The following is a 25,862-nucleotide window of genomic DNA, read 5'->3' as shown; positions in this document are numbered from 1 at the left end:
GACGGCATGAGAAGGAAAGTGCTAAGCGCCAGTCCAACTTGCGTCAAATTACACGCGATCCTTCTGTCATAAAATAAAATCCATCCTCGCTCATTTCACCAACCAAGTATCTTCCAGTGGGATGAGCGCAAACCAAGCAAACAAACTCGTGATGATCTCTCATAGGCGTTTAAGGAAACAGCAAAGGCACACCGACAAAAAAAAATCCACATTACAGAACTCTGGACACTGTACCTGGATAGGGATGACGCTGCGGATTGCCGAGGGGCCCATGCACGACTCGTAGAGCAATTTGTAACTGCGCTCGGCAGCGCGGCCGGTGGGCCCCGCCTCGTCTGTCAAACTACGCTTCTAGGCGTCGCTAACAGAAACTGCCAGGGACCGAAGAGAGGTCCAAGCACAGCACACTAGGTTAAAACGTGAAAAGCTCGAACAGAACGGCGAGCGCTGACGGACGGACACGAAGCGAACGAATGGAGCGAACAAAATATGGCGGCTAGCGCGGGATAAGCGTGCCGCTCACGGTTGCGGCTTGCCAGACGTACTTTTGTAAGCCTTCTATTGGGAGACTCGCACTGCCTCCGCAAATTCTGCCCACGTGTTATGCACCCCGAGTTCGAGGAGTCGGAATTCGCTCGAGGTACACATGGGCAGTCCTAGCGCCTTCTTAACGCATCTTCGAATCAGGGAGTCTAACTTCTCTTTTTCGCCGGCCTTGATGTCCAGGTAGGGCGTGGCGTAACTGATTCTGCTTATTAGGTATGCCTGGAATAGTTTTAGTAAATTTCTCTCCTTGAGGCCTTTTCCTTTAGTGGCGACCTATACTCAAGAGCCCGAGGGTTTGCTTCGCGTAACTTTCAAATTTTTTTCAGGACCTCCGTTATGGCCGTGGGATTGAATGACCATTCCCAAAATCCTGTTCTGATCTACTTTTGGCACCGGTTTGCCCTCCACCTGAATATGAAACTCCCCGCTATTCTTGCAGCGGAGGTACTTTGGGTTATAAACGAACAACTCAGATTTATGCGGGGAGCACTAAAGTCCCCTTTTAGCCGCGTAATCGACAATGATGTCGGTCGCTGCCTGCAGGCGTTCCTCCGTACTCGCATCGCTCCCATGGTTAATCCAAAGGTTAATATCGTCCGCATACATGCTAAAATTTAGCCCCTTGATTTGGTTGAGTTAACCCGAGAGGCCTCTCATTGCCACGTTGAATAGGAAAGGTGATAGCACTGAGCCCTGCGGTGTGCCTTTGCTTCCTAACTCTATCGTAGGAGATTCTAAATTTTGAAATGTCATGCAGGCTTTTCTGTCCGATAAAAAGTCTTTTATGCAGTTGTACGTTCTCTCCCCTACTCCGAGCACTTAGAGTCCTTCGAGGATAGCCTCGTGCCTGACATTGTCGAAGGCCTTGGTGAGGTCTAGGCCCAGGATCACTTTGGCGTCTCGCGATCGCGAGTCTATGATATCATGCTTTAGTCGGAGCATTACGTCCTGCGTGCACAAGTGTGGTCGGAAACCGACCATTTCGTGCGGCCACAGGTTGTTTTGCTCCATGAAGCACGTTAATCTCGTCTGTATTACGTGCTCCAGCTGCTCCAGCAACTTCTCTACACATGAGGGTAGGGAAATCGGTCTCAAATTTTCCAATTGCGGAGGTTTTCCCGGTTTAGGTATTAGTATTATATTTGCCGTTTTCTACTGATCTGGCAACTGGCTCGTTTCCTAAAGTTTTCCAATGAATTCCGTTAGAAGACTATTAAAGTGATCGTCCAGATTCCCACGCCCAAGGCAGATTAATGACTATAGTCGAAACCAGCCGAAACCAGTCGAAACCAGCCAAGTCACACACGAAATCCAGACAACAAATTCGCTACGCTGCGCGCGCGCGACAAACAAGACGTGTTTCAGCAGTGGCGGCTGTACACCGGCCATGACTCCACCTTGTTTCACCAATATTTGGCTTGCATGAAAAGTGCGATGTGGCGAAGCAGTGGATGGCACGCTGATGACGTGCGGTATGTACACATTTTAGAACAAAATTGGCTTTAAGCGTCGCCTTCGGGAATGGGAGGGAGCTGGCGCTGCTCTTAGTAAAGTTTTCTGAAAAGAATGACGCGTTGCTGTGGCACATCGTCGGTCTCAACCATGTTGAAGAAGGAAACTTTGAGACTCTTTACGTCATTGTGACAACTTCACATCATTTGGACTCGAGTTCCGCCTCGTACACTTCTAAGTTTCTTGGTCTGCCTACGCTAGGTAAGTTCAGAAGTGCAAGATGCCGGGCTAGCGCCCGTGTCCGTGTTTCGTCCCGTTCTTAGCGCTGTTTTATTTCATTGCGATAGGTAAGTTCCGTTATTGTTGTGTGTACTTGATACGCTTGTTATTACATAAGGATCATGGAAGACAGTTGGGCTTGTTGGTGTGTATTCGTTAATGACTGCGACATTGCAACTAGCGTGGAAAAAAAAGGACAGCGACAAAAGGTACCGACGGGACAGCACGCAAGAGGAATGCCAGGGGTACAGAAGATAGCGCAGAAATGCAGGATGTGTGCAATGCGGCTGCATCGCGTCGATTGGGTGGCGCTTGATGTTCAATGCCCGTGTCTGCTTTTATTTGGTGTCTTTCTTGGCGCACTTTTCGGCCCTCTTTGGGCGTGCGTCGCGCACGGCTCACAGTAATTCTTGTCTGCTACCTCAATGGTGCTTGGAACATCAGTATGCATGATCTGGTTGTAATTATGCTTATCGATGGCCGCGCGGCGGTGGCGTTGTCCGGATGGACACGACACGCAAGGTGCATACTTGTATGTAGGTACCGCGCGTTGCAAGTACTTTGCTACCGGGACTTTTTCCCGGCCGCGTTCCGAAACGCAAGGCGACCGTGTACTGTGCAACGTTAACCCGCGCTCGATCCCGGCCGCAACTGCCGCATTTCGATTTAGGCGAAATACAGGGCGCCCTTGTCCTGGACGTTAGTGAACTTGAAATTATCCTAGGTGAACGCCGTGGAGTTGCGGAGGTGCAATAGTACGCGCCTTCAGTTATGGTTCAGGCGGTGATGAACGCCGTATTGAAGTGGAGCGCTCCGGTAACTTCGACTACGCGGGGTTCTTCAGCGTGTACAGTGCATTGCACAGTACAATTTTTCTCTCCTGCATCGAAAAGGGTCTGCCGCAGTTGGGATCGGAACTACGTCTTTGTAGATTAGCAAACAACTGAACCACCGCGGCGGGGTGCGTGAAGAAGCCACTCACGTTTCCACTAGTTTCTTGCTGTCAGTGAGGGCCAAATGCGATAGATGGACAGCGGCTGTTTATCAGGAAAAGCTCGGCGACAGGTGGACAGTCAGCTTCATGACTATATTGTAATTCTGTGTGTATGATTGTCCTTTGGTCTGGCGACAAGGAATGTAAGGAGGAAAAATGCTATTGTTATTCTACCTTTTCCTGCCATGAGTTTGCATGCACCGTTCATTACACTTTGCAAAGGATATACTATCTATATTCTCTTATGTGGCCTTATGCCTACAAGAAACAAACCTATCTTCTAAACATAAAAACGTCTTCTGCCTTGACTGAGAGCACTCAAATTAGCTCTCAGGTGGCATTGCCATTTAGTTCGAAATAAGATCCCAGCTTGTGAACATAGCTTAAAACCAGGGCCTGTATGCCGAGTTTGCGTCATTATCAAAGTGTCGCTATCTCACGTGACCGAGCCGTCTGAGCGGCCGAAACGCTGAAACCAGATGTTACCACTATAGAACCAGAAGAGACGGCAACATCATGTTCCGGTGTTTCCACCAATCAGATGACTTAAGGTCGGGGAGATAGCAACACTTTCGATATCGACGCAAACTCAGAATACGGGCCCAGGTTCAAAGTAGTGGCATCCATCTTACTCACGTTTGAAACATTTAGTGTGTAGTATATACCTCGAGCCAAAACTGAAATTATCTCTTTATGAATTAGACCTTTCTAATCAGCTGCCAGGACTGTATCTCGTAGTTGCAAGTTTTAATGACCACTCTACTTTGGGAGAGTGAAAAAACTGGGCCATATTGTAGATCTTATTCTTTCTAACAATATTTGCTTTCTGAACACAGGCAAATACTTACTGCTCTCCAAGCACAGGTAAAACGAGTTCTTTTATAACTGTTTAGCCCACCATCTGTTTTAATGATTTTAAATGAGATGTTTTAGGTAATACACATGGCAGCGATCATTCACCAGTATTAATAACGTTATCATCTGCACCGTCAATCACTCCAACTAAACCACATAGCTGGAAGTTACACCTAGCAGAGTGGGCAATGTTTCAAGAAGAGCCTCGTTAATATTTTTTCGGACAGCCTTACCGTCGATGAACTGAATGATAGGTTCACTGCCTGCATCCTCACTGCTACACACCTTGCCATTCCTCAGTTGTTCAGAGTGGTAAGACAAAATCACAAATATTGTTACAATCAGAAATGCAGAACAGCAAAAAAAAAAAAAGGGGCAAAACAAAGCATGGGTTGTCTTCCGTAGATACCAAACTTACGATAACTTCATACTTTTTTAAAAGGCAAGGCTAAAGCTCAGTATATTCGTCGTGGGGCAGAAAAAACTTCTTTGAACAATTACGCATCATCCATAAGTAGCTGAATAACATCCAAGGAAATGTGGGAGCAAGTTTGCAAACTAAATGGCACCTATACACCCTTCACACTTCCTCTTCAGACTTTCCCACGGGCACAAACAAGTTTAGGAGAACAAGTGGATATATTGGGTGAACATTTCTCTGCTGTGTCAAGTTCTAGATACTGCACGAATCTTTTGTAAAATACAAAAGAACAGCTGAAAGACAAAAACGTCCAAAAAGCGGCAGTACAAACGAAGAGTAGAATAGTTTAATTACAGGCCAAGAATTAGAGTCCTCTCTGCTACACACACTGCAACTGGTCTCAGTGAAATGCTTATTATTAAATTATGAAATGTTCGCCCATCTAACAGAATCATCATCATTAGAAGTACTTAAAAATTAAAAAAAAAAATGGATTGCCGGAATACTTCTCTAGGCTGATTGTACCATTCCTAATGTCAGGAAAACAACTGACATCTGATTCTGCTATCATCTGTGCAGATGCGGCAGAACGCAGTATTTCCCGGATCGTCTAGCGTTGCCGGTTCCAGGAGCCACTGGTCACTGCGGGCTGCGTGGCCTTTTGAGAGCTGTGCCGCCGTGTGCCTAGTTGCCATGCAGTCATCGCCGCGATCAACGCTGCAGGCATCAACTGCACCTGTGCGCCCGACAGAGGAATCTTCTGCATAAATCAAAAGCACTGGACGAAGCAGTCATTTGACAGCTTCGGTGGCATCTTATGAACAGCATTGATTCTGCTGTCATAACTGTGCAGGTTAGTTTGTGCTCCTATTATTCTGTGTGATGTAACGATGGTTGTGCTTCTGTCACTGCCAAGTACTTGTATTGTGTCTTGTTCCTGGCGAATTTCTGTTGTGGCGAAAACACTGTCCTGTGCCTGCTGCAATTGTGATGTGGATTTTCTTGAATATGAAGAATGTGTAGCTTGTTCAGAGTAATAGAGAAGTCGTTCAATGGTAAGTACGAGACTGGAAGGAAAACTTTGCGGTGCCAAAATTGCAGAAGCTCGTCGTCTGGTGGTAGCTGCACAAGGCAAATGAAATGTACAGGAAGGCTCTCCTTGTATTAATTAATCTTGAGCTAGAAATTCTCCCTCCCCTTGTAGCTCGAGTGGAAGCTATGGAAGGATCTGTAATGCACATTTCTGCTATTTTTGGCGCGAAGTCAGTGAGCTCAAGTTTCAAAACAGGCAGCTCAATTTGAAAATCCACGGAGTGTCCTTTGTTGAAGGTGAAAACTTGCACACGATGCTAAAGGAAGTTGCAGATCAGCTGGAAGTTCCCCATCTGGACAAATATGTCATTGCGGCAGTTCACAGGCTGCCCATTCAAAAAGGTAAGATACGTGGAATAGTCGTGCGTTTCATAAGGCAGGCCATTAGGGAATCTTGGTTGAACAAGAAAAAGACTAAATGATAGTTGGCCGCATATTTTCATCCAGGAAAATTTGACCCATCACAACAGAGACCTGCTACAAGTAACAAAAAAGTGGATGAAAGAAGCACAGTTTAAGTACATGTGGCATGCACATGGAAAGGTTCTTGTGCGGAGGGCTGACAGGGCAATTCGGTCAGAGGCCATGAGGACCTTGATTGCCTTCACCCTATATGATGTGCCGAGGCAGAGGTACTGAAATGCGTGCACATAAATACCAGGTCTGTCTGAAACAAGGCGTTTTCTTTAGAATTATTCTTTAATAAATTTTCTTTTCATTTTTCAGTTATGTTCAGTGAAACATGTGGCACAAATAAGAGCAACATATTCAGAATGAAAGGCTATAATACCTATCATATCAGCCGACCTTGTGGTCGCAGAGGTGGTGTTGCCGTTCTTTCTCTAGAACAAATGAAATGTGAACTGCTAGATTTTTTTAGCATTGAAGTGTTATCTCTAATAGCAGAAAAAATAATATCCTCAGTCTGTTATAGGCCGCCAAGTGGGCATATTGCTGCATTTCTTGATTTTTACGAAGGCTTCATTTCAATTGTTGCAGAGAATAAGCTTGATTTGGCTGCTGAAGGTGATTACAAAATCTATATGGAAATTACTACACTGATAAGCACAAGTTGCAATACTCTTGTCAAATGAGTTAGATAATATTATTAATCAACCGACCAGAATAACGACTGAATGTCAATCGGTATTAGATATATTTGTTACAAATTTTTCGTCGCCTGACATAAAAGCTGGTGTCTTATCATGTTCTATTAGTGACCATCTTCCTTTGTTTTCATGTTTACATTATGCCGGCGTTCAAAAACATCCACCTGTTGAAATCTTTTACCAACTGATAGCTGATACGGCTCTTGACGCGTTTCGTGAGGAGTTGCTTCAAGTGGACTGGTGCGAAGTTCTCAATATCAATGATGCTGACAATGCCTAAAACGCATTTCTAGAGGTCTGTAAACGTTTATACCAAGTTCATTTTTCTGTTAAAAAACATCAAAGAAATAGAAAAATTCCAAAACCATGGGTGACTCAAGAAGTACTTTGCTTTGGGCTAGTTGGTTCATGGTTGAAGTGGATTATGAAGACGGCGCGAAAGCGACGAGGACAAGGAAGGAACACCAAAATAACAGGACAGGCGCCAACTTTCAACTGATAGTTGGCGCCTGATAGTTGGGACTGAGTTGAAAGTTGGCGCCTGTCCTGTTATTTTGGTGTTCCTTCCTTGTCCTCGTCGCTTTCGCGCCGTCTTCATAATCCACTTCAACCATGGGTGACATATGAACTCTATCAACAAATGAGAACAAAAGACAGGTTCTGCAAACAATTTCTTAACACTCGAAGCCGTAACAACTTGACCGCTTTCAAACAGTATCGAAACAAACTAACGAATAAACTGTGCATTGCACATGAAGAATATTTCTCGTCTTTCATGGATGTCAAAAATGTGCCTAGTGAGTTGCTCTGGTGCTCTGGGACAAATTAAATATGCTTTTGTGCCGTGATAACCGACATAGCTGCATATCTAAACTGACCAATGAGGGCAAACATTTGCATGGGGCAGAACTAGCAGTTGCTTTCAATTTTTTTTTATGAACGTCAGTATGTCAGGTAGGTCTTCAGATGCATGTAAATATGTAAACATGTGGAATGATGCGTCTATATTTCTTCGACCAGTCACAGTGCAAGACGTGATTTCAACAATCACAAATTTAAACAATAGCAGCAGTAGGGACATTGATGGCATTCAAATAAAACCTGTGAAATATGTTGCAGATATCATAGCAGCAGTTCTTGCTGATATTTTTAATATCTTCCTAACTACATCAAGATTTCTGGCTAAGATGCAAATAGCTAATGTAGTAGTTCTTTATTAAAAGGGTGATTGAAATTAGTTAAGCAATTATCGATTGGTATCTATCTTGCCTGTTTTCTGAAAGGCTTTTGAAAAAGAAATTAAATCACAATAGGCTCTCGCATTTTGTGGACTACTGTAATTTATTAATACTGCAGCAGTTTGGGTTTAGGGAAAACATGTCTACTGTATTAGCCTTGCTTCACCAAAAAGAAACAATATTGTCACGTACACGGTGACTAAGGATGCCAATGATAGCAGGGGGTAGCCCAGACACAAGAACACAGCAGCACAGACGCAAACGTGCAAGCGACACTTTTTCGTCCTCTTCAACTTCGTCCTCCTTTCACACCTCAGTCATGCGCCACCTGGCAACGCTAGGTGGCAATATGAAAGGAAAGAATTAGTGACTAGATTATTTGTCGACTTTTCCAAGGCTTTTGACTTGGTAAGTCATGAAATTTTACTGTGCAAGTTGGATATTTATGGTATACATGGGTGTGGGTTGCAGTTATTACAGTCATATTTATCCCAGCAACTACAAGTTGTCCAAATTAATAACTCGCAATCACGAATATTGCTGTTTCTTTGTGGTGTCCCACAAGGCAGCATATTGGGCCCCTTCTTATTTAATCTCTATATAAATGATATCGTTAATATCGTAGCGCCCGAAGAAGAAGATGCGCGATCGCTTGGAAAAAGGTGACGCTGCTGCCTTGACTCTCGCACGTGCCTGTCCCGCTCCTGTTGTGCTGCACTTTGCCATTGCCCTGTTGACCCGAGGTTTCTGCTGCTGTCGTATTCCTGTGTGTCAGGACGTGACAATATGAATCAGAACATCAAATTTATTATATATTGTTACGGGGTATGGATGCACTCAGGAGACAGACGCATACGGGGTAGGATCACACAGACACATTCACTCGCACATCACCGGCTCCATCATTCTCTTCTTTCTCATCCATCTACCATCCACGCATTTGCCACGCACTAGCACCGAGCTTCCTTTTCTTCCTCACCGTGACATCTCATCTTTCCAGTGGGGGGGGGAAGAGGGACAGGAAACTGGCTGTTTGTGTTTGACCACACACACGCATGCACGCACGCGCGCACACACACACACACGCACGCACGCACGCACGCACACACACACACACACACACACACACACACACGAAAGCACTGACTACACAGGGAATGGACAATAACACACAAGGCCACACCAACACACCAGTCGGAAATCTCCAATAAAATCACAGTCCAAGTTAAGTCCGGGGAGGCTGCTTGATGCTCAAAATGTCTTCAAGTGATACCGTCCCATGGCAACAATCGCTCACTCCAGTGCGCGGTGGCCGTGCGAGGGTACTCAGGTTCTAGTTTCACGCAGTGCGCACACCACGGCTCATAGAAGTTGATGAGCAGGCCACGCACATTGTTGACCACCTCCGTGTCTGGCTGGACCTTTGGCTTCTTGGGCTTGTCCTCGTCCTCCTTTTCACCCTCCTTGCTCGATGAGGAGTCTTTTACGGACTGGTCTCCCTGGCCAACCTCACCACTGCTGCCCTCTGTCTCGTCCTTGGTCTCTCTCTCGACGCCTTCAGTTTTCGTGGGCTCAGATGCCAGCTTGGACTTGTCCACATCCAGAGTCGGTTCTTTCATCTCGGTGCATCCATTGAGTGCCAGGTCTGTGTAAGCACATGAGACCTTCCCTGTAACCACGAGGACGAAAACCAAAACTGCTATCCCAGGCTTCAACATGAGCAAATCGTCTTTTTGGATGCTTTGCTCTATAGACACACATCTGACCAGCCGAGTGTTGATCTCAATGAGCTGCTGCAGGCACTTCACATCTGCAGTGGAGGAACCGTCCTCCTGTGCGAAGTGGTCGCCCATACCATGCTGTAGCTGTTGCTTCTTGAGTATTCCCGCAGCTCCCTCTCAAAGCACACTAGCCACTCCGAGTGGGCCAGAACACCATCCACCTTGACTACACGTAACAAGCTCCAGCAGCTACCTCTCCTTCCGCGCACAGTCGACCAACAACCTCTCTTCCGGGCTCTGGATTTCCTTCACTTGCCTGGTCTTTAGTGTCTCCAGTTCCCTGCTCAACTCCTTGGCTTGGGCTTCGGCTTTTCGTTCGTGTGCCCGCTTGGCCTCTTCCTTAGCCTTGTTTGCCAACTCCATCTGCCGGTCAGTCTCGCGGATATCTGCCTTGAGCTTCTTGCGAATTGTCAGGGCTGCTGACCTCTGCTTCTGTTTCTCATCCAGCTCCGTCTCCAGATCCCGCACCTGCTTAGCAAGGGCCCACCGCTTTTCCTTGGCCTGCTCGCCGCACACCTTCAGGTCGCGCTCGTGCTGGGCCTTGAGTGCCTGAATGGTGACGCCCAGCTACAGCTTGATGTCCTCGGCCAGCTCCGGCTCATCCTCCAGCTCTTTCAGGTGCGTCTTCTGCCCAGACTTCTCCAACTCATGCACATTTCGGTTTGCAGTGCCTTGCTACAGTCGAGTCCACTTATAACGATACCGGTTTTAACAATATATCGGTTACAACAATGAAAACCTGCTGTACTGTCCACTTTTGTATGTTTTCTCTGGTAAAATAACCCGCTTACTACAATGCCCCTTGCCACATTATCGGCTATAACAATGAAGTCTGCCTCCTGAGTTCTCGTGCTAAAAGGCCGTGGAATGCGAAATCCTTGAAAAGAAAAAAAGAAAGAAAGAAATTCCAGCTGCTGCACCCTTGCCGCCGCGCGTTCATACAGCAGAACCTGTTTTCTGGCCTTCTCCGCATTGTAAGCCACTCGCGCCTTTCTCTCGCTGCCCTTCCACCCCTCGGAACACAAATGGACTGCGCCCATTGCTCTGCGCTGCGCCACCCTCCGAAACACAAATGGACTTCGCCAATGCATCGACAGCGCTGATCCTCTGATCTGCTCATTCACCCGCTCGCCCCTCATTTTGCGCACTTCTGCAAACGGATTTGGTTGTATGTGCAAGTTGATTGCGTCGAAGTCGTTCCTGGCCACCCGGTTTCTCCGTCTCATTTGAATTGCCGCCGAAACGGAAGGTGGCTGATCCATCCGCTGATTATCGGACGAGGTTGCCGTGAAAAGAAAGCGCACAGCTATCGATTTGAGACAAAGTGCAGTATCGTGAAGGAGTACGCACTATCGCAACCGACGGTGGCGACGATCATCCGCTCCGCTGAGAAGTTTGACAAAGAAAAGTCCTCTTTGCAATGGGCGCAAACACGTTCAATAAGGCGCCTGACGACGACAGCGACGATGGCGTGATAGGGCAGGCTGCCTCAACGTTGTTTTCGCAAGAGGCCCTGTAGTTGATTCAGTCCCTCTGGGTCTTTGTTCTCGCGAGGGACCTGCCGCTGCACTATGTGGTGTACCTAGATGCCATGGAGAAGATGTCGACACGCTTCGCGTGAGGCAAGCAAGGTTAATGGACATGGGTTTTTCTCGTGCAAGCCAGTGAGATGTACGTGGTGAGATGCTTGTGGCGATTTCATCCAGGGGCCTGCATGCCCGAATCTCCTCTGCTTTTAAATAAAAGTTTCGTCTCTCTCTTCACCCCAGCATTACTTAGGGATTTTTTAAGCGTTTTGGTGACTCCTTTCGGGGCCACCAAAACGATGTCTCGGCAGAGCTCGCATGTCACTTGTCGTCCGTGACCCCTCTCTGCAGTTATGCTTTTTTCGTGCGAACCGTTTATAACAATTATCGGTTATAACAATGGAAATTTCGTGGCACTTGAATATTTTTATAAGTGGATTTGACTGTATTGACCAGATTATCCAGCTCCAGTTGCAACTGCTTGCGGGACCGCTCAAGCTTTTCGAGGGTGTCGCGCTCCTCGACCTCTTGCGCAATGGCCAAGATACGGGTATCCTCGCACCACTCCCGCTCGGCCGTGTCCCACTCGGTGGCTAGCCGCTCTGACACTGTCTTCTCTTCCGCCAGCAGCTGGTCAAACTTGCGATGCTTCTTCGCCAGCTACAAAACTTTGGCGCTCTGGTTCTCAAGCTCGATGGTGATTTCCTCGACCTCAGTCTGGAGCTTGCGCTTGGACTTCTCCAGCTTGTCGTTGAGGGCCTGCAGTTCCTGGATCTGCCGCTGTTGGGCCTCCATGTTTTTCTGGAGCCGCTTGTGGGCGTCCTCCCCCTGCGCGGCCACCTTGCTCTCCTAGTCCACCTTCTTCTTGAGCTCTGCCACCTGCTGCTTGAGGGCGATCTGCTTCTACAGGTTGTGCTTGGCCTCCCCCTCCTCTTCTGCTTGCTCCTGGAGGGCCGTGCGCTCGCTCTCCAGCTGCCGAAGACGCGAGCTCAGTGCCAACTTCTGCTTGGTCTCTTCGTGCAGCAGTACGCGATTCGAGCTCCTTGAGCACCTTGTTGGCCTGTTCGTGATCACTCTGCAGCCTCTGGCAGTGCTGTGCAGCATCGCTGCACGCCCGCTCCAAGTTGGCCAGCTTCCTTCGTAAGTGGGCTTCTTGATTAGGGCCCCGCTTGTGCCACTTGCTGGTTGCCGCGATGGCGAGGCTCAAAGCGGCGGGGATCGAATCAGGGCATCTGAGACGTACCTGGTGCCGGACCTCGGGGTCCCCAATCGCGACAAGAAAGGCCTCGGTGCCGATCAAGGCTACGGCGTCCTGAGGCGCCCCTGGCAGTGACTACAACACCAACTGCTGGATATCAGCGGCGAGGTCTCGGAGGCTTTCCCCAGGACCCTGCCGGTAAGCACACAGGAGCTGGTATTGGAGCCTGGGTAGCGGAGACCGACCTCCAGTCTTGTATGGCACTCTGCGCTGGGCGGGAGTGAGTGCCATTCCACCACTGCCACCAAAATGTTACGGGGTAGGGATGACACTCAGGAGACAGACGCATACGGGTTAGGATCACATAGACACAGTCACTCGCACACTACTGGCTCCATCGTTTCCGTCTTTCTTATCTTTTCTATACGCGCTTGTCTTGCGTGATAGCACCGCACTCCCTTCTCTTCCACGCCGTTACAACTTGCAGATGTTACCCCGTTGCACCCCCTTGTTGCTTCGTTGCAGATGATACTAGCATATTTTTTCTGGGACTAACATTGATGGACTTGTCTCTAATTGCAATAACACTGCAGTTCAGTTACAAAAGTGGTTCACATCTAACTCTATGAAGCTCAATGAAAATAAAACAAAAGCAGTTATTTTTCAGCCAAAAAATAGGCCCGTCCCTCCTCATGCTGATATTATATTAAACTCTCGTTCTGTTGATATTGTCGATAATTTCAAGTGTCTTGGCGTGATATTTAATGCCCACATGTACTGGGATTCTCATCTGAACCTATCACTAACAAATCTGGCTCGATTAACTGGTGTAATTGGTCGTCTGAGATACATGCTTTCTTCAAGAATAAAATATTAGTTTACAATGCTCATTTCTACTCACATATATTAATTACTGCCAATTTGTCTGGTTCAACTACATTCTTTAACTTACAAATGATATCTGCATTACGTCTACAATGCTGACTATAATGCAACAACTAAAAATTTTTCAATAGTGCCATGTTTTTGCAGCTCACAAACTACACCACTACTTCTTCAGTACTGGATATAGATATGAAGTCAAAAATGATATACATCACTTGGATACTTTGGCACATTTAGAAAAAAATGAACGCTATTTGCTACCAGACATGGAGAATGCTGGAAAGTTGCTGCATGCTGTATGACCTTTGGTATGGAACGCCTATATTTAATGTGTTACCATCACTTCTGAACCATTATCAGTCTACTAATTTTAATTTAGTTATTTCCTCCACTGCTGAACTTCGATCCATTTTTTCAGGCAGAGAAAATTGATTTAACTTGCCCTGAAGTCTTGTTTTTTCAAATCGAGGTTTTTCTTTTCAGCACAGACCAAATGTTTTGATTTGTTTATTGCTAAAACTGTTGATTGCTGTTGTCGAAACGCCGCTGCGAAATGGGCTGCGGACTCGTCAAGCTGCCTACTGGCAGCTTTTTTTTCCGTTGCCCTCCATCTATATTGCACATGGTGGAAATAAAGATTTGATTTGATTCCCAAGGAGCTATAGGTCTATTGCACTCAGCAGATGTCTAGCCAAATCATTTAAAAGCATTCTTAATATCAGAATAATGTTTACCCTTTAGCAACTGGACATCAACCAATGCAGTTTTAGAAAAACATGCTCAACAACAGATCACCTAGTTCATTATTAATATAAACAGCACGAACACGAAGACAAGAAACAAGAAAGCCACAGTACATGCGCTGACTCACATGTGCTGTGGCTTTCTTGTTTCTTGTCCCTTGTCTTTGTGTTCCCGCTGTTTATATTAATAATGAATAAGTACCAACTCGCCCAACAAAGTATATTGGTATCACCTAGTTCGCCTCGAAAGCGCAGTCCGAGAGACATTTATACACAAGCTACACTGTCTCGCTGTATTCTTTGATCTAGATGAAGTTTACGATACAACTTGGAGGTTTGGAACCCTACGCGACCTAGCCAGCTTAATAATCTGTTACAGAATGCTGAAAGTTGTGAGTTATTTTTTAACCAACTGTATATTCCAGGTGTGTCTTAGTGCTACCCTGTCAAAAAGCTTTACTCAAGAAAATGGTGTTTCTCAGGGATGTATTTTAAGCACAACGCTCTTCATAGTAAAAATGATCTCCATTTCCGAAGTAATGCCAAAATCTATTATCTATTCGGTGGGTTTGAAAGGTCTTCAGATATCTTACTTACCCGATTCCAGCGTGCTCCCAATTCTAATGTGCACCCAATTTTCATAGTTAACAAGAAAAAAAAAACATATCCCCTATTCTAACGCACACAAATTATTTGTGATCAAGAAAACCGGGAAAACTTGTGCTAGAGGAAGGGGAGATTTATTGCTGGACTTTCACTTTTCGTTGCTCTCCGATAGCTCCTTGTCTGTCGCTTTTGACCGACCGCAACATATCGTTCTCTATGCCATCCAGCGCATTTGCGATGCCACACTTTTTGAACGAGCGTTTCACCATGGCCGATGGGATTGTAGCCCATGTCTCGAATGCCCATCCAGCGAGCATCTCCAGGGGCGCAACATTTAAGCCTACTGTTCGATATGAACGGCTGGGAGCTAAGCCACTCATTGTAGAGAACACGAACCTGATCCTTCACTGGCTTGTTCAAGCACACATCCACTGGTTGAAGCTGCAACATAGGTATAACAACGAGGTCGGCATTGCACGCAGTGAGCTTGTCTTTAACGCGCTGGTCAAGTGACACTTGAACGCGTCTAGGACGAGCATAGCACGAAGCCCAGTGTTGGCCCCGGGTCTTTTGCACCACACGCAATCATCCAGTTCACGACCATGTCGGTGTCCATCCACCCTATCTCGTTTGCTCGGACAATGACTCCTAGGAGAAAATTTACTGCCTTCGGAAGTGTCTTGCATTTAAAAATGAGGAACGGTGGCAACTTGTGGACATCGGCAGAGCAGCAGAGCATTGCAGTTACTCGCGTCTTCTCATTGCCTGTCGACAAAAAAGCACTTGCTTGGCCCCTTTCCAACGGTCGCATTGACGGGCATGTCGAAGTACACGATGTTTGGTCAGCATTGGCGATTTGTCCCAGCTTGTAGCCATGTTTGTGCTATAATGAAATAATATAGCTCTGAAACGCACAAAGCTTCTTCTCAAAGGCTTGTGGGAATTTCTTACATATGCCAGTCCGTCGCCGAAGAGAAAAGCCCTTCCTTTTCATAAAATTTGATATCCAGTTTCTACTGGCCTTAAACTCGCTCCTGGACGTACCGCGATGTCTAGCCAGCTCCAGCGCTTTTACTTTTATCATCTCAGTATGACTGGTATATGGTTCTCTCGGAGTTTTTTAACGAAGTCCACTAAGTCATTCTCAATTTCAGTAAATTGGCCTTTCCGGGATTCATTGAGCCCTTTGCGTGTCGACTCACTGAGGGAGATGCGGTCTTTCTGCTTTCTCCAGTCCCGAACGCACATTTCTGGCACGCCATAAGCACGTGCAGTGGCTCTGTTGCCGTCGGTTTCAGCGTTTTTCTTTCAGTGTTTCAGTGTTTTTCTTAAAGCCGGCCTTGTAGTGGAAGCGGGGGATCTTTGGTGCGGCCCCTGCCATCGCAGTCAGGAAGTGCATAGACGGAATGGTTGCGATGCTACTACACAAAACAAATCTGGGCTCCCAGCGTCAGCGAGCATTATTGCTGACACTGACAGAAACAAACAGCTTTGGCGCCATCTTGAAATGTCAGGGGCGATGGGAGGGTTGAAATTCGCGCCATTTCGGTTTACAGTTAAATCTCGTTACAAGAGACACTCGGTTATGAGACACTGCCATGTCTGCCATGCTAACAACATTGCATACAAGAGACATGGCTACAAGAGACACTCGGTTACTAAGGACAACGTTTTCAGGTCCCTAAAGTAATTTCTTCATTATTAAGAAGAGAGACAAACTCGGTATGCTCATGAAATGCAGCTAAAGCGTACCAACTCGTACATGCTGCACTTCATATTCCCTTAGCTCAATTCTGTTCCATATCAGCATCCTTTTTGTTGTATATGTCAGGAACTGAGAAAGAGTGCTTCCCCATGATTGCGAAGTCAAAACGACCCCGTTGTTTCAGCCACTGGCATCGCATTACTGTCACCTTCGAAGCAAATCAGAATGCATGAATGACATCCAGCATATTTAACTCCTCGCTGTTAAAATTTGATCATAAGATGAAAGCTCAGAACCTCAATGCCTTTCTCTTTGTGGACAATGCTTCTTGCTGTACCAAAGTTCTCGTGCTCAAAGCCACCAGTTATTTTTTTCCTCCAAACTCCACACCCTACTTCCAACCAACAGACAAAGGCATTATGCACTCTGTCAAGTTGCTGTACAAAACAAGGTTGGTAGAACGCCTGTTGCTCGACGGGCAGCAAGACTGTACAATAGTAATTGATGCGAAGTTTGCTGTTCAGGTGATTTCAGGTGTCTGGAATGTCCTGAGAACTGAAGCTGCGAAAAACCGTTTCATACAAGCAGGCTTTAAATATGATGAACATGATGTAAGAGGGCCCATATATGGATACTGTGGAAAGCTTCCTTGAAGATGAAGCTTGGGCGAGCATCCAAGAGACTGCTGAGGTACCAGAATCATTAAGGAATTCGTATCTGCAGATGCGGATCTTGTGTGCTTCCGAAGAGCTTACAGACTGTGCAATTCTCGCACGAGTAAATGGCACATGTGCCATAGAGGATGACTACAAGGACATTTCAGAGAACAAGTGTCAGCATGTGAGGGTGACGAGCATGTAAGAGTGCTTCAAAGGTATTAGAGCAACAGGAAGGCTTGAAAAGTGAAGTGCTTTACTATCAAAATTTGGGAAGGAGTACACTCTGTACTCACAAAAATACATACTAGTATTAATAACTTCTTTAAGCCTTCCTGAACAATTCCTTGTTAATGCGTGTGAATGCATTTATATTCTGATGTGCAATAAACTGATCAACACAGTGCATTTAGAATTTTTGGTTACAAGAGACCTGGCTTTCGAGAGACATCTTTTTCGGGTCCCTTGAGTGTCTCTTGTAACGAGGTTTTACTGTATATCCGAGTCTAACACGCATGCTTCTTTATGGTTTACTTTTTCTGAAAAAATGTGCGCATTAGAATCAGGTAAGTACAGTAGCTTGCACGTCCTCCAACATATCAATGTGTGAGAGGCAAATAAAGCTGACAATAAACAGACTAGTGAGATGAGCAGACAAGAATGGATTTCAGTTTTTCCCACAGAAAACAGTGGCAGTTATGTTCTCACTCAAACATGGCATACAAAATGACCCCAACCTACACCTTAATGAGACTAATAATTACCAGTCAAAATGTGCACAAATTTCTGGGGATAACTTTTGACAGAGAACTCACATTCTTGCCTCATATCAATGCTCATAAAAAGACTGTTGCCAAATCCTAAATGTACTCAAAGGAGGAGGAGTAAGAGGAAAGGCAGGGAGGTTAACCGGAAGAAGATACCGGTTTGCTACCCTGCACTGGGAGAAGGTGATGGGTACAAGAGGGTTAAGAAATATGAAGTCAGTAAATCAGTGATGTCAGCATAGTCACATCACAGCCACATCACGTCGCATCACAGCAAAATCGCAGCCTATCGACCAGGCCCGTGGTTTTTATGAAACAGAGCTGTGCTGTACTCGTTCTTTCACAAAAACACTGGGGATCTGATAGAACATGTCTTTTGCGTGTTTGTCACTCTGTCGTGCGGTCTTGTTCAGATTATGGTTGTCTAGTCTACGGGCCTAAAACGTCTAGACCCAGTGCATCACCTGGATCTGTCTCACATCTGGTGCATGTAGGATCTCTACCATAAGCATTCTGTACGTTGAAACAAATAAATGCTCCCTCGAACGCAGAAGAACCACTCTTAACCTTTTCATATGTCCTGAAGATACGCTCCTTATCAAACCACATCATCATCATCATCATCAGCCTGATTATACCCACTGCAGGGCGAAGGCCTCTCCCATATTTCTCCACTTAACCCGGTTCTGTGCTAGCTGCATCCACTTGACCCCTGCGAACTTCTTAATCTCATCCGCCCACCTAACTTTCTGCCGCCCCCTGCTACGCTTTCCTTCCCTTGGAATCCAGTTTGTTACCCTCAGCGACCATCGGTTATCCTCTCTTCGCACTACATGTCCTGCCCATGTCCATTTCTTCTTCTTAATTTCTACTAGAATGTCGGTAACTTGAGTTATTTCTCTGACCCACTCTGCACGCTTTCTATCTCTTAATGTTACCCCTACCAAAAAAAAAAAAAATCAAATCAAACCACATGCTTGTTGCTAAATGCACTTCCAGTCTACTGTTCAACAATAGACCCCTGTCAATCAAACTTTTGTTACTTCAATTTGAGGATCAATGCCAAGAAGTAGGAATACTAAATGCCCTCCGTGATAGTTTATCGAGGCACGATCCACTGCCATCATGGTACAGCCTGCCTATTGTTTGTGATTTCACAATAACTCAGTTTCGTAAACTGAAAACTCCACATGCACACATTCTGCTAACATTCCTAGCTCTTAAAGAAAAATATTCGGGTTGTACAGAATTTTATGCAGATGGCTCCACAACAACAAAGCACGTTGGAAGCGCAGTAGTACAAGGTAAAGAAGAAAAAGCAGTAAGACTGCCACAGTGTGCAGGCGTTTTCAAGGCTGAGTGCTACATACTTGCTTAAGGCATTAAGAAATATAGTCAGTGGGAACATCACAAACAGTATTATTTACACACAGTTCTCATAGCCCTTCACTATAAAAACGCAGTTGCACCACTACTTAGCGACATACATAATATATCAGCAGCCTCTGCTCAAGGACATAACATTCTGTTGTGCCCCAAGTCATGTCGGCACTGATGGCAACGAGAGAGCAGCCGTGTTGTGCTGCTCAAGGCCATGGAAAACAAATCAAGAATAAATATGCTGTACAGAGTCTGCACGAAACTAGTGCACCACAAACTAAAGGAAGAATGGCCAGGGGTTGAGTGCTGCTCCATTTTCTTCATTCTGCTTCAAAAATGTAATATTGCTTCAAAAGTGCTCCAAACTGGCTGCCTCAGTGTTCTGCCATCAAATTTAGCAGAACACGGATTCTTGCTGCACAATGGGCTGTTAACGATATTTCCTCCAAAAACGCGATGACAGACAAGCAAGTAGAGTACGCCAAAATTTCATGTCTAGCTCTTTCCGATGATATCGTGCTACAGTAAAAGCTTGTTAATTCGAACCTCACGGGACCGGGAAAAAAGTTTGAATTATCTGATGTCCGAATTCTCGTATGACCTCTGAAAAGCTGACAAAAACCATTTGTAATAAAGTAAATGTACCTATTGAGTCGCGTAATGAACTCGCTCGCACAATGAACCCACCCAGCCCCGATTTGTGCCTACCAATCTGAAAAAAAAATGAGCCGTTAGCGTGTCTCTCCGTTTCGCGCCTTCAGGGTCCACAACACATTTCTTGGCAGTGCGCCAAGATGTGCGCAGCAGTAACAGTGTGTTTACCTTTTGACTTTAGCTCCAGCAGGCGGGGAGTGAATTTGGCAAAGTGCCAGCGCTTGTCCGGTTGTGCAAGCCTCCTTTTCAGTATGTTCGCTTTATCATGCTATGAGCGACTGGGGCAGGCATCATCCACTGCCACTCCAATCATCGGAAGGCGCAATAGCAGCAAGCGGCTTTTGAAGTGAACTGCTCTAAAAGCCGGCGTTATGATCGCGGCTAACTTGCATGTTTCGTTGACAACTAATGGGTGAAAGGATCGATGGCTATCTCAAAAAAAAAAAAAAAAAAGAAAAGTTTAACCTATAGTGCCTGTCTGAGATCACAGCCTATCATGGACGTTGGCTGGGACCGCGCCGACAGTACTTATATCCCTATTTCCAAATTAATAGGGTTGGAATCAATGAGTATTTAGTTGCGAGCTACGGAGGTTACGCAGAAGAGAGAGCATGCAGCCGCCATCGTGGCCATGCACTGACCTTGCTGCCGCCGCCGTTCCCTCCCTCCAACACCGCCAGCCGCTGAACCAGTCATGGCGCCATTCAAGTTTCACCCACTCTTTCATGGTTTTGCCTGGTTCCATCTTCTGTCCCCGTTTTGGATGTGCGCAGCTTCTCATTATGCCTTCCGATCGCATTCTTCAAGGTAGGGCCTGCGGTGCTGCCCTACCTTCATAGGGTTTCCCACAACTTGAAGAATGTGGCGAAAAGATACGACGTGCCGGTGGTGCTTTCTGCACCGTGCAAATTGGCCTCGTTATGCCCGCTTATCATGTGTTGTGAAAGGCTGTACTGATGGCTCCACTGCCAAGCTAGTGAAGCCTTGGAACGATGATATCTACTCTTTGTTACCCTCCACCCTAGCTCTAGGGACCCAAACAATTATGCGTTGCCTATCTGGGTCTGTTCCGTCCATCCACTTATTTGCTGTGTGACTAATCCTGTTATTTTGCAAGGCTTGACGGGGGGCTTGTGAGTCTGAGACTATCCGTGTTGTCTTCGACTCTAGCTTTCGAGATTGCTAGGGATCTTGCCACTTCTTCCGCCTTCCGGATGCATTTGGTCTGTACAGTTGTTTTATATATGAGATTGCCTCGCATGTCAGTTACCGTGGCTGCTCTCGCCTCTCTTTCTGTTATAGATGACAGTAGCGCACAAACATTGCACCAGAAATCAGGAAGACATTAACGGTCAGACCGCTGCGCAGGAATATGGACCCAAACAACCATGCCGTTGCATCGACGTACATCACAAAATTTTTTTGTTCAGGTGTTTATCAAAGTTTTGGCTCTGGCATTCCTTCTGCCGTCATGGTTGGAGCAGTTTTCGTGACAGTCCTGTGAGTTGAGTGCCTTTTCTTTCACTGGCTCCTCCATGGTTATTGGGGGGGGAAGAATGCGGCGTGCCAGACAAGCTCGTCTCATTGAGACAAGTCCTAGCCGGTGGCATGGCTGCCAGAGACGTTTTCCACTGGAATAGTGAAACGACCGGAAATGCTGGCCACACCGTGCAGGCGCGTGGTGTTTTGGAAGACCTGATTTTGGGTGTGGCGCGGTCCAGAAATCGCGTAGCTGAGCTCAGAGCGCGCGAAAGTCATGTCCGACTGCTCTCAGACGCGCTGAAGGAATCTGGTCTCTACAAAGACGATGAATTTGCCATTGACATTGGTTTGTGAGTAGTGGGTGCGAATGTTTGGGTGCTTACCCAACTTATACCAAAATACCAGATTCCAAGGTTTGCTTGTAAATATGACTCTATACTGGTTCAGAATCACTTCATCTAAGATGTTCTTGTTATTGATGTACACCCTAGACGCCGGATGATTGACGTCCTGGAGAGTGTAAACGATGTTCGTGTTTTTGGCAGCAATTTTGACTGCTGCAACACCAGTTTCAATGGTTGCACTGCTTGCTGATTGTGCTACGTACTCAACTTGTTTTTCATTTAAGCCCAGCAGAGTATGTCTTTCTGAGTTCTGCAGGCAATGACTTAAATGCTGCCTGCATCGTCAACTTTGTACGTGAACAAATTGGGGATTGACTTATCTGCGTCTGCCAGTCATGCCCACTGAGTGTCAATCTTGGGGTCTGCCAGGAGACACCTGCCAGCTCGTCGCTTGGTCGGGTTGTCAGCGATTCCTCTCACAATGTTTAGGTGCGACAGCAAAGTGGTGACTGGTGCCCCCTTATGTGCTCTTTCCTGTCTGTTCCAGAACTGTAGCTGGTGCCAGCCAGGATCTACCTTACAGTCTGCTGGGTGGACGCAGGCCGGCGGGAAATTTGCGACGAGTGGTGGAGCAGCGAACACGGTTGTAACTCCCAGCTGCTGCAATTCTTCTATGGTTGCATCTGGGTATGCGTTGAACTGCACTTTTGGAGGGTATTTTGTACCCCTGAAGACGGTGTCATAGACATAGACAGATAAGTACGCTTCCGGCTGTTTGTGCCTTGCAATCTTCCTCAGGATGGTTAGGATGAAGGGCATGGCTACGGTGTCGTAGATTTTTGGCACAAGCTTCATGTAGTGGTTATATGTCGTTGCCAGCCGCACGGAGATGAAGCATAGTGGCTGTTGTTTAAAGATCTGCTTGACAACACAGGTGCCTAGCGAGGAATCTTCTGGTCTGTCAAACAGCTTGTTGCATACCACCGTGTGTCCGCAAATGTTTCCGGTATATTCGAAAACGTCCTCTTGTTGAATGCTAACATTTACCCTTTCAGTTCCTGGTCGGTGAAGCTCCCCAAGCTGCTCTATGCAGTACAAGCTCAGATCGGTGAGCTTCATCGTGGTCTTGTTCTCAAAAGCACCCAGTGTGGTGAGACTACCCAAGCCGGCACATGGTTCATATATGAACTCCTCATTCTTGGTAATGTGTGAAACATACCTTTACAACTGGTGGCAGGTTGCTTGTCCCATCCGAATCGTAGTCGTTCCGGATCCGGGTTGTAATGTGGCCAGCAGTTGCCAGCAGTTGCCACCACTTGCTGCCTGAATGAGGACATTGTAGAATGTGTTGATTCTCCTCCTGAAGAGAACAAAAAAAAAAAATTGTTTAGAATTGCTGCACCCAGATTTAAAGGGGAAGAATTATCAAGGCAAAATTATTCTTTGTTGTTTGTCCCCTGTCCCAACTGTTTCTAATGTGGTGCCATACAAAAAAGGGTCTGATTACACACACTGTGAATGCATGTGTTCACTATATTTATCTGCCACTCGCCATCTGTCTAGCAAACAGCATGTGGAACCAGTAAATGTTTGGTGATAAAGGTAGATGGATGGCTATGGCTGAAGGTATGTTGCACGGGCCTTGAACATTTTTATTACAGAAAGTCCGACATACAAAACTCTTGCAGGTTCAGTGTCGTGGGTACAATGGTGTGGTTCGATCATCGGGACAAATTCAAGTTTGCATAAATGCACAGGCACGAGTGGCTGGGTGCTTGCTTTATTTTGTTTTCTATGTGTGTCCACAGCTTGAAATGGGACGATAATGGGTATTCTGTGTATGTACATACTTTGAGTGTGCAGGCTATAGCTACATGCTACTACGAGCATGACAAATGGTTGTATACTGGTTGGCACGGGTAAGTTATTGAGTAGTAGTGTTTAACTGCAGAATTGCTCCTGGCTGCCTATTTTCATGAAAACATGGCACAATTTTCTGCTCGGTTCTTGAGACTAGCACAGAATCTCTGCTTGCTTATGACGACAGCGGGTGGAGAGCCATTTCAATGACTCATGCTGCCCTCGACTCAACAGTTGTTACGAGAGCTTCTACGGACAGACAAAGCTGAGGGCAGAACGCTTCCCTGCTTCCCCTAACCACTCAAACAGCGTCGCTGGCACAGGTGGGTCCAGCTTTCCCATCTACTTCATAGGAAACGTGCTTTTGAGCTTAGTAGAAATACAGTAAAATATTGTTACAGGAGACATAGTTACAAGAGACAATCGGTTATAAGAGACACTTGAAAATGGTTTGGTTGGTTTTCCTATGTTTGCCATGTTAACAACATTGCATACAAGAGACATGGTTACGAGAGACACTCTGTTACTATGGAAAACTTTTCCGGGTCCCTAAAGTAATTTTTTCACTATTTATAAGAGACACAATTAACCCAGGTACACTCATGCAATGCAGCTGACTCGTACCAACTCGTATGTGCGACAGTTTAGATTCCCTTAATTAAATTCTGTTCCATATCAGTGTCCTGTTTTGTTGCAATATGTCAGGAACCAAGAAGGAGTGCCTCCTCTTTGCTGAGGAGTCAAGATGTCCCTGTTGTTTCAGTCCCGCAGGAATGTGATGATAGTGGCTGAAACAATAAGGACATTTTGACTTCCCAGTCAAAAGGAGGCACTTCTTCTTGGTTCCTGACATATTGCAACAAAATAAGACACTGATACGGAACAGAATTTAGATAAGGAAATCTAAACTGTCTCACATACGAGTTGATAGGAATTTTTGGTTACAAGAGACTTTGGTTACAAGAGACACCTTTTTGGGTTCCCTTGAGTGTCTCTTGTAACGAGGTTTAACTGTATGTGCATTCCAGCACCCGCTGCTTGCGGCCCGCTTTATGCACGACAAGATGAAATTTTGTGCACTTTTCCAAGGCATACAAAGCGTGCAGGACTTGCTCGCAGCCCTTACTCGTCTTGTGGCGATCTCTCTCTCTCGGTTTCATGTTGTTCCAGCATTTTTTCAGCTAGTTATAGCTGCATTGGGTCACTCCATGGTTGCAATTATAGAGCCGCACATTCTCTAATCACACATTTTTATTCTTGGCTAGTGACGCTACATCAGTCTTTCTCCACTCCGCCTCGTGCCAGTGTTGGCCGACCAGACTAGTCAGCAGGACTTTTTTCTTGTGTGTAAAGTGAGGGGCTGCTTTTCGCTGGAAGCCGGATTCTTCTTGCAGCGAAAGCCGATTTCTGAGGCATCGTGGCAATGGTACCTAGCGCTTCGTCAACTGTGGCTGAACTGATGATGATGGTGACGGTCGTCTGTGGTGCAGATTGTCTATTAAAAACATCATTTATGCAAGTGCGGCAGGCAGCACCAATATATGATTATGCCTGTTGGCATTTTTCTGCAGAACTCACTCCCACATATGGTCCATTTATGAATACTAATCGAAATGCATAGTTTTATCGGCATACAATGCACCATAATGCAATGAAATGTTTGTTAATCTTGGCATCGGATGAACATGTGCCCATCAAGTCAAGCATGTGCTTGGCTTGACACAGCAAGTGAGCCTTGGCGTGTTCAAAACACGATGGCCAACTTCGGCATATTGAGCTCTGCTTGGTGCCTCAAGTCAAGTTCCCCAATTCTAAGCGTGGTCCTAGTTAGGTTTCTGCATTTGAGGCTTAGAGCAGCGCAAGAAACTTCATGGCTGCCAAATTTCTGATCCAGGAGCACTGTAAAGACCTCAAGTCTTCATCAGGGCTTTATGAATGCGCTGTTTTTTTTTGCATATTTACTTAGGATGATAATTCTATGTATTATGCTCTGAAAATAAAAGGGAATACATGAACAAACAAGATTTTGTTTTGCGGCGCTTCCTGCAAGTTGATGCTCATGTGTATAGCTTGGGTGCGTGTGGAACACCCGGATGTTCAGCTTGGTGCTCTTGGTGGTCGCCTCATCAGCAACTCGGACGAATGAGAGCAATTTTTCTACAGGCCCGTGCACCGTTTTATTTTGGAGTCACTAGGCGCATTCTGTGTCGCTATACGTTATACAAATTTGTCAAGTTTGTAACACTTTTGCGTTACACTTATTTGCATGAGGTATAAAACAGTTGCTAA

At 46.0% G+C, this 25,862-nt stretch overlaps 1 protein-coding gene across 2 annotated transcripts; it reads left to right on the top strand.

Annotated features, from left to right (window-relative positions):
- The first annotated feature begins 1,819 nt into the window (after positions 1-1,819).
- LOC146193830 (uncharacterized) lies at positions 1,820-24,294 on the top strand. 2 transcript variants are annotated; one of them, XM_084602846.1, is made up of 4 exons: positions 1,820-2,018; positions 5,127-5,400; positions 10,215-10,385; positions 22,261-24,294. In XM_084602846.1, the coding sequence occupies exons 2-4, from the start codon at positions 5,365-5,367 to the stop codon at positions 22,456-22,458; spliced, it is 405 nt and encodes a 134-aa protein (XP_084458972.1). In that variant the 5' UTR covers positions 1,820-2,018; positions 5,127-5,364; the 3' UTR covers positions 22,459-24,294. The 2 variants fall into 2 exon arrangements, with proteins under 2 accessions (XP_084458972.1, XP_084458971.1); XM_084602845.1 differs by having other exon boundaries at positions 1,820-2,259.
- The last annotated feature ends 1,568 nt before the right edge of the window (positions 24,295-25,862 follow it).

The sequence above is a fragment of the Amblyomma maculatum genome, chromosome 4, assembly GCF_055883805.1.
Source record: "Amblyomma maculatum isolate TAMU_Amacu chromosome 4, ASM5588380v1, whole genome shotgun sequence".
Taxonomy (NCBI): Eukaryota; Metazoa; Arthropoda; class Arachnida; order Ixodida; family Ixodidae; genus Amblyomma; species Amblyomma maculatum.
This window is presented reverse-complemented; position numbering and strand designations above follow the sequence as displayed.